At 61.5% G+C, this 12,317-nt stretch overlaps 1 protein-coding gene across 4 annotated transcripts in view; it reads left to right on the top strand.

Moving 5' to 3' along the window:
- The window catches only part of BCL11B (BCL11 transcription factor B), an 88,378-nt gene that overhangs the window by 30,039 nt on the left and 46,022 nt on the right, over positions 1-12,317 (top strand). For 2 of the 4 annotated variants that reach the window (XM_056135490.1, XM_056135491.1), the window contains exon 3: positions 6,740-6,952. The exons of the other annotated variants lie outside the window; for them this stretch is intronic. In XM_056135490.1, coding sequence (XP_055991465.1) covers positions 6,740-6,952 — 213 coding nt within the window. The remainder of the gene's footprint in view (positions 1-6,739; positions 6,953-12,317) is intronic. 4 annotated transcript variants of the gene reach the window in all.

Below are 12,317 nucleotides of genomic sequence, written 5' to 3'. Positions count from 1 at the left end.
CCAAGCGCCGTCTCCACTGTGCAACCTCTTTGCTCCTGAATCTGCTTTCTCATGGCCAGAACAGGGGTCCATCCCTTTGCCCCCCCAGGTCTGACCATCCCCCCTCCATCCCCCCCGAACTATTCCCATGTTGGGCTTTGTGGAACCCGTGGGCCTCTACTTACTTTCTGGGCCCAGTGTTTTCTCTCTGGCTGCTAGGGACCTCTTGGAAGGGGCCAACAGAGCAGGGGCCAGTGCTGCCGGCCACTCCCTGGTCAATACTGATGTGAAGGGAGATGGGGTTGGAGGAGGGCTTGGGTGGGGCATCTGGAGTTGTCGCCAGGCCATGTTCTTCCTGGCTGCCTTGGCCCCGGCTTGGGCTGCGTGGATGAGGGCAGAGAGGCAGGGCCCCGCTGGTCCTTGGAGCCTGGTGGCCTCTGGGCCCTGCCTGGGAGAGAACTGGAAAGTGCTGGTCCTGACCACGGGATGCTTGGGGCAGAGCTGGGCACAGGACCATCCTTGGTGTCGTGGCTGCGCGCTGGGTGAGGGCCCCATGGAGGCCGTGGGACACTTGCGTGCGTGCGTGTGCTTGGTGGCACGGGAGGTGCGGGGCCCAGTTCTGGAGCGTCCCTGATACTGGGGGTTCAGGACAGCGAAGGCTCGCGGTGGAAGGGGGTCCCCAGTTCTCCCGGGAGGCCAAGTGGAGGGTTGCCGGTTCCTCTCCTTGGCTTGGACCAGCTGCTTTTGCTCATGAGACTCAGAAAACCTGTCGGCTCTGACTGTCCTCGGCTCTGCTGATCCCCAGAGGTGCATTTGTGTGCGTGTGTGTATGTGTGCGTGCACATGCATGTGTGTGAATGCGTGTGCATATGCCTGTGTGTGTATGCGTGTGTGCACATGTGTGCGTGTGCATACGTGTGTGCGCATGTGTGTGCGTATGCGTGTTTGTATGCGTGTGTACGTGTGTGTGTGCGCGCGTGCATGTGGGCAGGCTCTGCTGCACACCGGCATACTGGGGTCCCTGTCTGCCCTCCCACTTGGCCGAGCACCCTGGTGTGGGGGTCTCCCCCCTGACCAAGCCGGTGCTTCTGTGCCACCCACGGGGAGACAAGTGCTTGTGTTTATTCGCCTTCTAGCAATTTCGAAAGCTCCAGGGATTTCCCCAAAGACCAGAGCGAAATCCAAGGCTGCCCTGTCCCTGCAGCTGCTGGGCCCAGAGCGGGCGGATGGGCTTCCTGTTGGGGTTCAGGACCCCCCACCCAGGTCCCCCGTTCCCAGCACTGTCTCCCCTCATTGCTTTTCTTCTCCTGAGCCCTCGTGGACCCTGAAGAAGGCTTGGGGAGTGTCTCCCCGCCTCCGAGACCGGGTGCCGGGGGGCTCTGTGGCCTGAGCGTCGTCGGTGGGTTGGCAGCCTTGAGAGGCAGGTGCCCGGGTACCTGGCGAGGGGTGAGTCTGCGTAGCCAGCAGAAGTGCTCCCAGCCCCATTGCAGGTGGAGGACGGGTCTCGCCTTTGCCTCAGCTCTCCCTTTTCTGGGGTGCACTGAGTGCTGTGTGCTGGCGGGCAGAGCCAGTGTGAGCCGTGCTTCGCTGAGTGGGGTCCCCAGGCTGGTGGGGGTTGGAAACGCTGCTTCTTGCTCCCCTGGGGACCGGCCTTCTGCAGAGGGGCTGCTGGAGGGGGTCTGTGATGCCCCCCCTGCCCCGGGAGGTGGCAGTCCTGACGCTCTGGGTGGCCGGTCTCGCTGCAGTATCCCTGGCAGCAGCCTTGCAGTGATGCTCAGTCCAGCCTGAAGGACCCTCCCACCTGCCTGAGACCCCTCTCCCCTCCCCCCCCCAGCCACCCCCCTCAGGGCTGCTTTTTCCAAGGGCAGGTGGATTTAAACGGTTTCTCTCTGAGACCCAGATTGGAAGCCCGAGGCTGATGGCTGTGCAGACAGTGACAGGGATTAGCATCCCGGACTCGGCTCTGGGTGCTGCTCCTGGCACCCCCAAAGCCCAGCCCAGTGCTCTAAGCTCAGTGCTCCTTGACGACCTTGCCCTGGTACCCAGACTTGCGGAACAGAAAGGAGACATGAGGGAGTGGGGAGCCCAGCTCCATGCATCGAATTACTAGGCTGCCCCTAAATGCTGCACCCCCGCCCTCCTGTCTTGCCAGACCTGCCCCCCTGGGCTTGCAGGTTTTGAGGGGGGGGTCCCTCAGGAGCCCCGGGAAAGGCTTCCAGCCGGTCCTTTGCTTTATTTCATCTTCAACACCGTCTGCATTAGAAGCCTCCCTCTTACCTGTTTTTACCAAGTCCAGTCTTTGTTGGTGCCCAGCCCTTGGAAAACAAGCGTGGAAAAAACAAAAATATAGTATAGGGGGAGCAATTGATTCCTGAGTCTCAGCCCAACGCGTGGAACCGTGCCGGGGAGACCAGGACGCCGAGGCTGGGGACCGAGCAGGGCCTGGCGGGCCCGAGCCCCACTGCCGTCCTCGCTAAGGTAGCGCTCGGCTTCTTTCAAATAGGAAATTGCCAAAATGGATGTCATCCTGCTAATTAGATGGAGTTTAACTGCAGGATCGTTTTACCAGCTAATATTGTTATTATGTGCCTCTCTGTGCGCCCGCGGTGTGGTCCTCACAGACAGCGAGGGAGCCTGCAGGGCTTGGGTGGGTGGGGGGGTATGCGTGTGGCGTTCGGAGGGGCGGGGAGGGCTGCCGGGCCGCCTCGGGGTCTGGGTTTAGGGGTGCCTGCTGCCGTGGGGGTTCTTGCCAAGCCGCTGGGCGCCCGTGTTCCTTTTTGCTCCGCACCTGTGTTGAGAGCAGAGCATCCAGACTCCCCAGAAACGCCCCCTCCTCCCTGAGGACCACCACGTCCCCGGGCACCAGCCCTCGCATCTCTGGAAGCCGCGGAGGGTGGCGTGTCTCCTGCGTACCCCGAACACACAGCACCGAGCGGGCGCGGGGCGGGGGGTGGGGGTGTGTTTCCAGCGCTAGCTGGATCCTCTCCATCTTCTCTCTCTAGCAAACCGGAAAAAGAGTCCCGATTTCCCGTCGGGGTGGGGGGGACCTGGGCCAGGGTGGGGGATAATGACTCTTAAATGGGAGTGCTCCATGTTCCCTCCCTCCCTCCCTCCCTCCCCGGCTCCCGGTGCCCCTACCCGCACCTCCGTCATACATAGCATTTTTTTATCCTCCTTAAGACAAAGTCGCTGGCAAAATATTTAAGCGATCCGCAAGAAATGTTTTTATTTGCCTGCGTGCGAATCGGGTTATCTGCCTATCTTGTTTATGAAATTTGGGGCTGTCTTTCCCCCAGTCTGTTCGCCTCTCAAATCTTTCCCGGCTGCATTTCCATATTTCTGCGTGCTTGTTCTTTGTTAATCACTTGGCAAACGCTTATTTGAATATTAAAAATTTCTTTAATCATCAAAGGCAGGAGCCCAGGCTCATGAATATTCATATTTGCCCCCCCTCCTCAGACTGGATTCTAGTTCATTACCCTGCAGTAAAAAGCCAAACAGCCATCAATCGCCCTCATTACTGTGCTGGCGTTTTGATTGGCTGACCGGCTGCTGCTGCTCAGAGCTTTTTTTTTTCTCCTTTAAAATTAAAAATAACCCCCCCCCCACCCCGTTTCTCCTATGACCTGCTGTGTACCTGCCTGACACCCACCTCCCCACCCAAAAAAAAAATCAACAATGCGAGAAAACATTTCTCTGGTTGAAAAACAACTTTGCAAACTTGACAGATAGTCCTGGGGCCGGCGGGTGAGCGGGCAGTCAGCGTGATCACCCCCCCCACACTCACCACCCCCCCATGACCCTCCCCCCAGTAGAGTCAATCCTGGAAAAAAAAGGGAGGGGAGAAGAAGGGGAAAAAAATGAAATAAATAAATAAGGAAGAAACTTGAGCCTCAGAGATGAATATTTGTCAAGAGAGTTGACGTAAGTTTCATTTGCATAATGACTTTGTACTTCTGCATTAATAAAATTTGCATATGAAGCCATGTTAATTACTCCTGATCATGCTTTTTGCATTCATGCATAGTAATTTTCTCCGACTTGTGAGAATTAATGTCTTGGCATGGGGGGAGGGGGGCGCAGGGATTGTCAGGTTTCCTTGCCAGTGGCCCTCACTCACCAGCCCTGGCCCCCCGTCTGGTCTGTCTCCCTCCTGGATCTATGACTCATTTTTGCAGGATCAGTAGGAGTTCTTGGCTTCAGAAACGTATCAATTGAAAGGCACGGGTAGGGAGAAAAATATACATCTCGGGGTGTGTGTGTGTGCCCTCTGCGGGCTGGCCTCGCACCCGGCCTGGGGGAGGGGCTGCCCGCGGAGCCCCTGCCTGCTCGGGGCGCTGGCACCGCCTGGCACGCCCTCCAGCCTTCTGTGTGTGTGTGTGTGTGTGTCTGCGGGCTCGTGGGTGTGGGCGTGTTCCTGAGCATCGCGCATGTGCAGAAGCAGCTGGCACATCTGCAGGGACCCTGTGGATGCGAGATGGGGTCCCCTGGGCGCCCCCCTGCTGTTTGGGCCAGCCGAGTGGGGGGCTTCGGGGACCCTCACTTTTATTAGCCTTTCTCCTGCTGCACCTTTTTGGACAGGATTTGACTCTGTGGACCCCTTTGGGGTGGCGGGGCATGAGCCATGAGTGATTTTAATTTTTAATTTTTTTTTGGGGGGGGTGGGGTTGTTCTAACAGCGGCCTGAAAGGAAGCTCGTTGGGTTTACGGGAGAGGTTAGATTTCGGCTTTCTTTCAACTTTCCCTCCTGGAGGAGGTAGACTTTGGGGTAAGAGGTCCAGAGCCAACCAGGGCCTTATTTTTCTAGCCCTTCATTTGGCCGCTGTGGGAAGCTGGGCTCTGTGTCTGGGCTTCCTCTGCGGCTCCTGGGGGCCTGCCTGTGCCCATCCAGTTCCCGAGCGTGGGGTTCTCCTCCCCATCCCCAGCTGCAGAAGGACGGTTCTGTGCTCTGTGTCGTGCCCGGCAGGCAGGGCCTTGTAAGGCTGGCAGCGTGCTCTGAGCCCACGGGGCCTTGTTCTGGGATGGAATCAGGGACAGCACTGGAACGGGCGAAGGGCTAACAGCAGCTGCTCCACTTGCAGGCCCCTGGCAGCACTCGCGGGGGAGTGGGTATCCTCCGAGCACTGCTGAGTGTGGCCCCAAGCAGGTGAGGGTCTTAAACAGGTACCCTCCCCTCTTCCAGGAAGCAGTGAGGAGAGGGGCTGGGCCCGGGCTTCTCAGAGGCTCCTTCTGCGTTTCCTGACTGGGTTTGACCTCTGGGAGGCGCCTGGCAGGGCTTGGTGACCTGCCCTATGGGAACTGGACCTGGTGCCCCACGTGGACAGGCCATGAGCCATCTCTCTGGCCACCCCCTTGGCTGGTGGCAACGCCGAGGCGGGGTGAGGCTGTGCCCAAGGTGGGGTGCCCTGCTTCCTTCTCCCTCCTGCCCAAGCTTCCCATGCCTCAGACACGTGCTGTGTGCGTGGCCCACCCCAGTGGCTTGTGCCTCAGTTTCCCCCATGCATGGGGGCTGGTTTTCCTGGCTGCACCAGGGGGCTGGTGGGAGCTGTGAACAGGCTCTCGGCTCGATGCTCCAGAACCTTCTATGTGCAAAAGGCCGCGCTGACACCGGGAGCCGACGGGGTCGCTGCTGTGACATGTCCAGGCTGGGACTGGTCAGAGCCTGTTTCCCGGCCAGCTGAGGCCACAGGGAACATGGAGCAGCAGGTTCAGCCCTGCCCAGTGACCAGTGCCAATGCCTGGGGCATTGCCCTACGGCTTGGCCTGCGAGTGGGGGCCTTGGGCAGGCCCCCCGGGGAGGAGTATCACTGGCCCATCACCCCTGGGATGGGATGGCAGCTTGGAAACTTCTGGTGCAGACTGGCCCTGGGGTCCTGGCTCACATAGTCTTGGGGGGCTCGGGGGTGCAGAGAGCCTGGAGGTCCTGGCAGGACCTAGAGGCTGTTTCCACATGCCGGGGGCCTGCCCTGCGTGCCGCGGGGTGGGGGGATTGGGGGCGCTCCACGCCGCCTGGATAGGATGGGGAGTCCCGCCCGGGGTCTGTGCAGTGGGCAGGCCTCCCCCCCTCCCCGGAGCTGCTGTTTTCTCTTTGTCTCTCCGAGGCCGCCCTCCCGTTCAATCACGCGCCCAGGGAATGCGGCTTCTTCACTTGTGGTTTTGGCAGAGGCTTCACTCACATGCTTTGCCCCGGTGGTCTCGGAGCCGTTGAAGATAAAGGCCAAATCAAACCCAGGCCGGGCCGCAGGGAGAGCCCGGGCGTGGGGCTGGGCTGCGGGCGAGGAAGGCTGTGGCCCCTGGCCACCTGGTGGGCTCTCCGCGCAGGCCAGAATGGCCAGGAGAGCTGCAAGCCAGAGCTTCTAGAAGGCTCCGGGCTCCCGTGCTGGAGGGAGCGCGACTCCAGGCCATGCCCTGGGCCCGGCTGCCTCGGACCTGGCAGTGACGGAGCGGGTGGCCGACTGCCCGCCCGGCTCCTGCAGATGGGGTGGCCGAACGGGGGATAGCGAAGCCTCCAAGGACTCCGGAGCACTTACCATGGGGCCCCGCCAGCCTCTGGGCGTGTGCCCAGCACTAGGCCGCCCTCCCACCCAGGGGCGGGAGCTGGCCTGGGACAGCACCAGCAGGGCCCCCTGGCCCCCCGGGTGCGCCCCTGGCCGTGCCCGCTGTCGGCCGCGTGGCCCCCGGGGACCCCCCAGCCCCCGCCTCTCCCGCCCGCCCGTGGCAGGGCACCACTGACCAGTCTTTTCTATTGTTTTCTCTGTAGGGCCGTGCAGGCCTGCACAGCTGCCCGCGATGACCCCCATAGCCGCCTCCTCCCACCCTCCCACCTCCGTCATCTCTTCTCCGCTGCGCGCCCTGGGCGCCCTGCAGCCCTGCTTCCCTCTGGCCTGCTGCGGCGCGCGGCCCGGCCTGGGGGACGGGCCTCAGGGTGAGGGTCAGACGGAGGCTCCCTTTGGATGTCAGTGTCAGTTGTCAGGTAACCAACGACGCCGGCCGCGTGGGGGGCGGGCTCGCGGGGGGCGCGCCGGGCAGGGCTGGGGCGTGTGGGGGACCCTCCCCCGCCCCCCACAAGGCATTGGGGTGGGGGGTGACAGCAAGGCGGTCCACGGCACGGCGCCCCTGGGCCCTGCCCCCTGGGCCCGCGGGTCCCCCCACCCCGGCCCTTCCCGTCCTGGGAGCGTCTCCCAGCAGGCCTTGCTTGAACCGGCCCCCGGCCCTGGCCCCGGCCCCAGCCCGTCTCGCTCTCTCTCCCCCCGGGGTCGTGGGGCTGCGGCTTAATTGGATAACGCTGAACATCTGAGGTGGTTTCTGCCCTCACCACCGCCTCCCCACCTCCCCACGGCCCACCCCCCTCAGCGCCCAGACTCTGCTAGAAGATTCCTTGGCTGTCTGTGTAGCTCGCCGAGCCGTCCCGAATGCCAAGCGTCTCTTTGAGGGGATGTGTTGTCCATTAAGAGGGAGCAAAAAAAAAAACAACAGTCGCTCGGCTTGGGGTGCCCTGTGGCCGCGCCCAGGGAGGAGGGAGAGCGGGGTGGGTGTGGGCAGGGAGGGCGGGCACCTGCCGTGGGGGTGCACGCCTTGCCCGGGGGCCAGTGTGGCCATCCCACAGAGGGGCAGGCAGGGGCCCGTGGACAGCCTGGCCCGTCCCTCCACTCCCTTCTCCCCCAGGGCACATGCTGGCGCCCGTCGGGGGGTCCCGCATTGGGACATGCCGGGTATAGCCACCAGAGTGGGCGCTGGGCCCTGGGGCATCCCTTGCGGGGTCTGGCGGGCTGGGCGGTGCCAGCACGGTGCAGCCTCTTCGGTACTTCGGGCCGTGGGAGGATGCTCAGTGGGACAGCGTGGAATGGTGGCCCTGGCGCCCCAGCTCTGCCGAGGGCAATGATCTCCTGGTGGCCCCCATGCTGGTGTCAGTGCCAGGTCCCCACGGGCCGGATAGGGGACACTCGGGCAGCCAGGTGTGGGGGGGCCGCACCGTCCAAGGTTGAGGTCAGTCTGAGTGTCCAAGACCAGCGCAGGCATGCCCGGCTGTGGGGGCCCCTCCGGCCAGCCCAGCGGGAGTGGCTCCCCCGTTTTGCACAGGGAGGTGAGGGCTGGGGTGGGGCCGGGAGCCCAGAGCTCTCCTCACTGCCCGTGCGTGGCCTCTCGCCTTCTCTCCTCCTGCACCCGACGAACCCTGGGCTGGCCACCAGCCCTCCCCAGGGGCCAGGCAGGCGCTGTGGCACCCCAGCCTGCGGGTAAGGAAAGGAGCCCAGAGGCCGAGCACCCCAGCTCACACGCACTCAGCAAGGCAGTCATTCATTCACTCACCCCCATAGAGTCAGTCATTCGTTCACACACCACTCACTTCTCCATATCTTCATTCATTCAGTCACCTACTCATTCATTCACGCATTTATTCGTTCCCTCACCCACTCATTCACTCATTCACTCACCCATTCAGTCATGCAACGGCTCATTTCATTCATTCATTCATTCATTCATTACTCTGTCCACTCACTCACTCACTCACTCCTGGACTCCTCTTTCCTCCAGAAGGCACCTACTTGGAAACAGTGTGGAAACCCAGAGGGGATCATGCCAGGGGCTCCCAGCTTGCAGGCAGGCTGGCATTAAGGGGGCACTGACCGGGCACGGACACGCAGAGTGGAGCAGGGCTGTGGCCTGTCACCCAGACCTCCTGGCACTGGCTCATCCCTTGGAGGTCAGAGTTCGCGGCTGGCCTGTCCTGTGTTTCCGCCGGCTCAGAGCGCAGGGCGCCTGCTTCCTGCTCGGTCCTTCCGTGTGTCTGCTCCCCTGGCACGGCTGCTGGCCGGGGCTGTCGCGTGCCTGGTTAATGAGGAGCTGGGCGGGTGTCAGCACCTGCCCCGGAGCGGGCAGGGAAGCGGGCCTCGCCGTCCCCGCTCGATCTCTCCCCCTTCGGATATGCATGTGCTGAACTGGCTCTTCAAATTAATAGGGAAAGCCCCAGTGTACGCGCACTTCACACAGGTTAATTGCATGCCCGTGAAGGCACTCACGGTTATTTATAGACGGATGTGATTTTAGGGGGAGCAAGCCACACAGGTGTGTGTGTGTGTGTGTGTGTGTGTGCGTGTGTGTGCGTGTGTGTGCACGTGCGCGTGCGCACAGATTGGGCTGCCAGCTCCTCCAACGGCGCACCTCCCCGGACGTGCCCCCCCCACCCTCCGATGGGGGAAGGGACTCAGGGGCCCCTTTAGACTTGACTGAAATGCGGGATGTCCCAGGTGCTCCTTCCTCAGCAGCCAGGGGCTGGACTGATGTCCTGGTCCCCTACTGAACCCCAGTATTTCCTGAGTCGGTGATTCTATGCTCCCTCCCCAGGGAGCATTGGAACGGGTGAGGTGGCAGCCTCGGGTGCATGTGGGGGGTCCTTCCTGGGTGTCCTCTTCGAAAAGATCGAATCCCAGGAGGTGCTGCGTGATCTCTTTTCTGAAAAGGGGGTGTGATAGGCCACGTAAGTTCGGGCATCTCTCAGCTACCTGGCCACCAAGCCTTTGGGACTCTTTCTCTGTCTCAGTTTCCTCATTCTGCAAACCGGCATTTGTCCGTGTGTGCTATGCGCACACGCCCACAAGGAGAAATGATCACTTTTATTTTTTAGATTAAAAAAAATAATTGTTTTGTTTTTGGGCTACACCCAGCGGTGCTCAGGACTTACTCCTGGCTTTGTGCTCAAGGATTACACCTGGTTCTGGGCTCAGGGCTCCCTCCTGGAGGGGATTAGGGGACCATAAGGGATGCGGGTTCTAACCTGTGCCAGCCACTTGCCAAGTAAGTGCCCTACCCGCTGGACCATCTCATCAGCTCCAAGATGTCGTATTTAATAGCAAGCCTCCTCTGTTTGTGTCTGAAATGAGTCTGACCATTTGTTTCAGTTGCTGAGTGGGGCCTGGCACGACCGGGGTCCCAGGCTGTGGCCGGGGGCCTCACAGTATTAGACCCACAGACTCTGGTGCCCCCTAGCCCCCCCTGACTCTGCTGCGAGAGTAAAGGAGCTGCTTGTCTCTGCCTCAGTTTCCCCACCTGCACCTGGGCGTTTGCTGTGGCTCATGGAAGGCTGGCTTAAATGAGCTACTGAGAATTGAACCCGGTACTGAGGAGTTCATGAGGGAGCAGAGAGAGTCTTTGGCCCTCCTTTGTGGTGCGGGGACCCTCCCCGCCCTTGAAGCTGGACCCCCGGTTTCTGTCCTGAGAGCCGCAGCCTCCTGCTGGCTCGGGCCCTGCCCTGAGGTGGGGAGCGGGGGAGGGAAGCGAAGGAATTCCGGGGAGCCGCCCATGGTCAGCCGCCCGCCGGGCCGGCGGGGGACGGGTCCATGCATGCACGGGGTGGGTGTTGGGGGGCGGTCTCCCCCAGAACTCCGCGTGCGGGGAGGTGCGAGTGTTTGGATTTAATCGAGGGAGTCGCCGCCATTAGCATCCGCTGGAATCACAGGGCAATCTTGTAAAGTTAAATTCAATTTACTTTTCTCCTGAAATTGTGCTTGCTGTGTTATTTAACTCGTCTGGGGTTTCTTGGCATGGGTTAAAGGGACAATAAAGATAAAAGAATACCTGTTCGCAAATAAATAGCAGGGCTGTGAGGAGGTGGTGGCCGGGCCCCTGCCCACCCCCACCCACCCCCACCCGCCCCCACCTCCCAGGGCACTCTTGGTGTTGGTTTTTATGGCGCAGCCGTCCAATGGCTCTCCGTGAACGAGACCACCCTCGCCGTGCAAGCTTGATGCAATTAATACAGTCTGTCTGGAAAGGGGCCTTATTTCGGGAAGTTTTATGTTAATGATATGGTCTGTGCTTTGTACGCTCCGTACCGGGACGGCCAGTGGGCCGGAGCTGTTCTCCAGACTGGGTTTGATTAGCACCAAGGACCCTGGGACGCCAAAGGGCGACGCGGACCCAGAGGCCGCGCTGGCCAGGCCCCCGCCAACACCACCCTCAGCGGGGCGGGGGGCGGCGGGGGGCCTCCCTGGAGACAGTGGCGGGTGGGGTGAGTATGGGGGGCCACCAAGGGAGATGGCGGGGGGCATCTGCATCTCCCCCCCACAATGCTTCTTCCAGAATCCCGCGGGGCTCGCTGGACCTCCCTGTGCAGGCAGGGTGGGCTCTGGTAGGGGGGTTCTCGGCAATGCCGGGTCCTCTGTCCGCTGTGCCCCTGGACGTCCAGCGCTGAGCAGCTGAGGACTGCAGGGCAGCCTGCCGGTGTGTCTGGGGTGTCTGCTTGCTTTTCAGGGGGGTGTTGCTGGACATCCCTTGGGAGGACGTCCTGGAGATGTCCGGTCGGCTGCCAGGCCCCCGGGAGGGAGGGAACGGACGGCCCGGATTGGTGGAGGCGATGGAGGGTGTGGACCTTGCTTGGGGTCTCCAGAGGTGTCTCCCACCCCTCGCCACCCCCAGCCAGACACTCCCGTAGCCAGGGCCGGGAGGGGCAGGGGAAGGAGGGGCCGGGGGCGGGGACCGGGCACCTACCGGCATGACGGTGCTGTGCGAGCGGGTCCTTCTCTCCCGGCCCACCCGAAGGCCCCTCACACCCGCCCGAGATGCGCCGGTTTCTGCTGTCAGGACGGCCGTTTGTGAGCGCAGTTTCTTTTTCTTTCCTTCCTTTTTCTTTCTTTCTTTTGCCTTTTTTTTTTAATAGCTGTCTTAAAAAGGAGTTTGGCTGTTTAGCACAGCTGGTGCTCGTTACATTATGCACTGGCAATAAAATAGCATGTGTAATTAATTTTTAATGCGGCCCTGGCTGTAGTGCTTTCAAGCAGTTGGCGGATGCAGGAGCCCGCGCTGGCCGCGGCCACAGCAGAGCCGTCTGGGCAGATCGGCCGGGACCCGGGTGACCGTGGCCACCTGGGTGGGGATGGGGTGGGGTGGGGGGTCTCCGGGAGAGTGGCAGAACCCAGAGTGGGGGTTCACCTGGCCAGAGTGACCTGAGAAGGGCTTGAGATCAGCGGGACTGTCTCTCCTCCACCTGAGGCATGTGGGAGAGGGGAAACTGAGGCTGGGAGGCCCGGATGGTCTCCCCCAGCGTGACCCTAGTGGCCCCTTGGGAAGTTTTGCTGGAGGTCCGAGAAGGAAATCCCATGCTAACAGAAGCACACGCTCCCTTCATGTCTGCACAGGGCCTCAGCTTACCCTCTGCGGAGGAACACGCCTCCTGCGTCCTCACTCAGAGACATGCTGACCACTCACCACTGACCGCTGACCATCCAGGCCCACTTTTTGGGCTCGTGTTTGAAACTTGTGGGAGCCACCTGGTCCGGTGGGGGTGACCCTCTGGAGAGAGAGTCCAGGCTTGTGCTTACCAATTTTGTTTCCTTTGGTGAAAA

This window comes from Sorex fumeus, unplaced genomic scaffold (assembly GCF_029834395.1).
Source record: "Sorex fumeus unplaced genomic scaffold, SorFum_2.1 ptg000120l, whole genome shotgun sequence".
Lineage (NCBI taxonomy): Eukaryota > Metazoa > Chordata > Mammalia > Eulipotyphla > Soricidae > Sorex > Sorex fumeus.
This window is presented reverse-complemented; position numbering and strand designations above follow the sequence as displayed.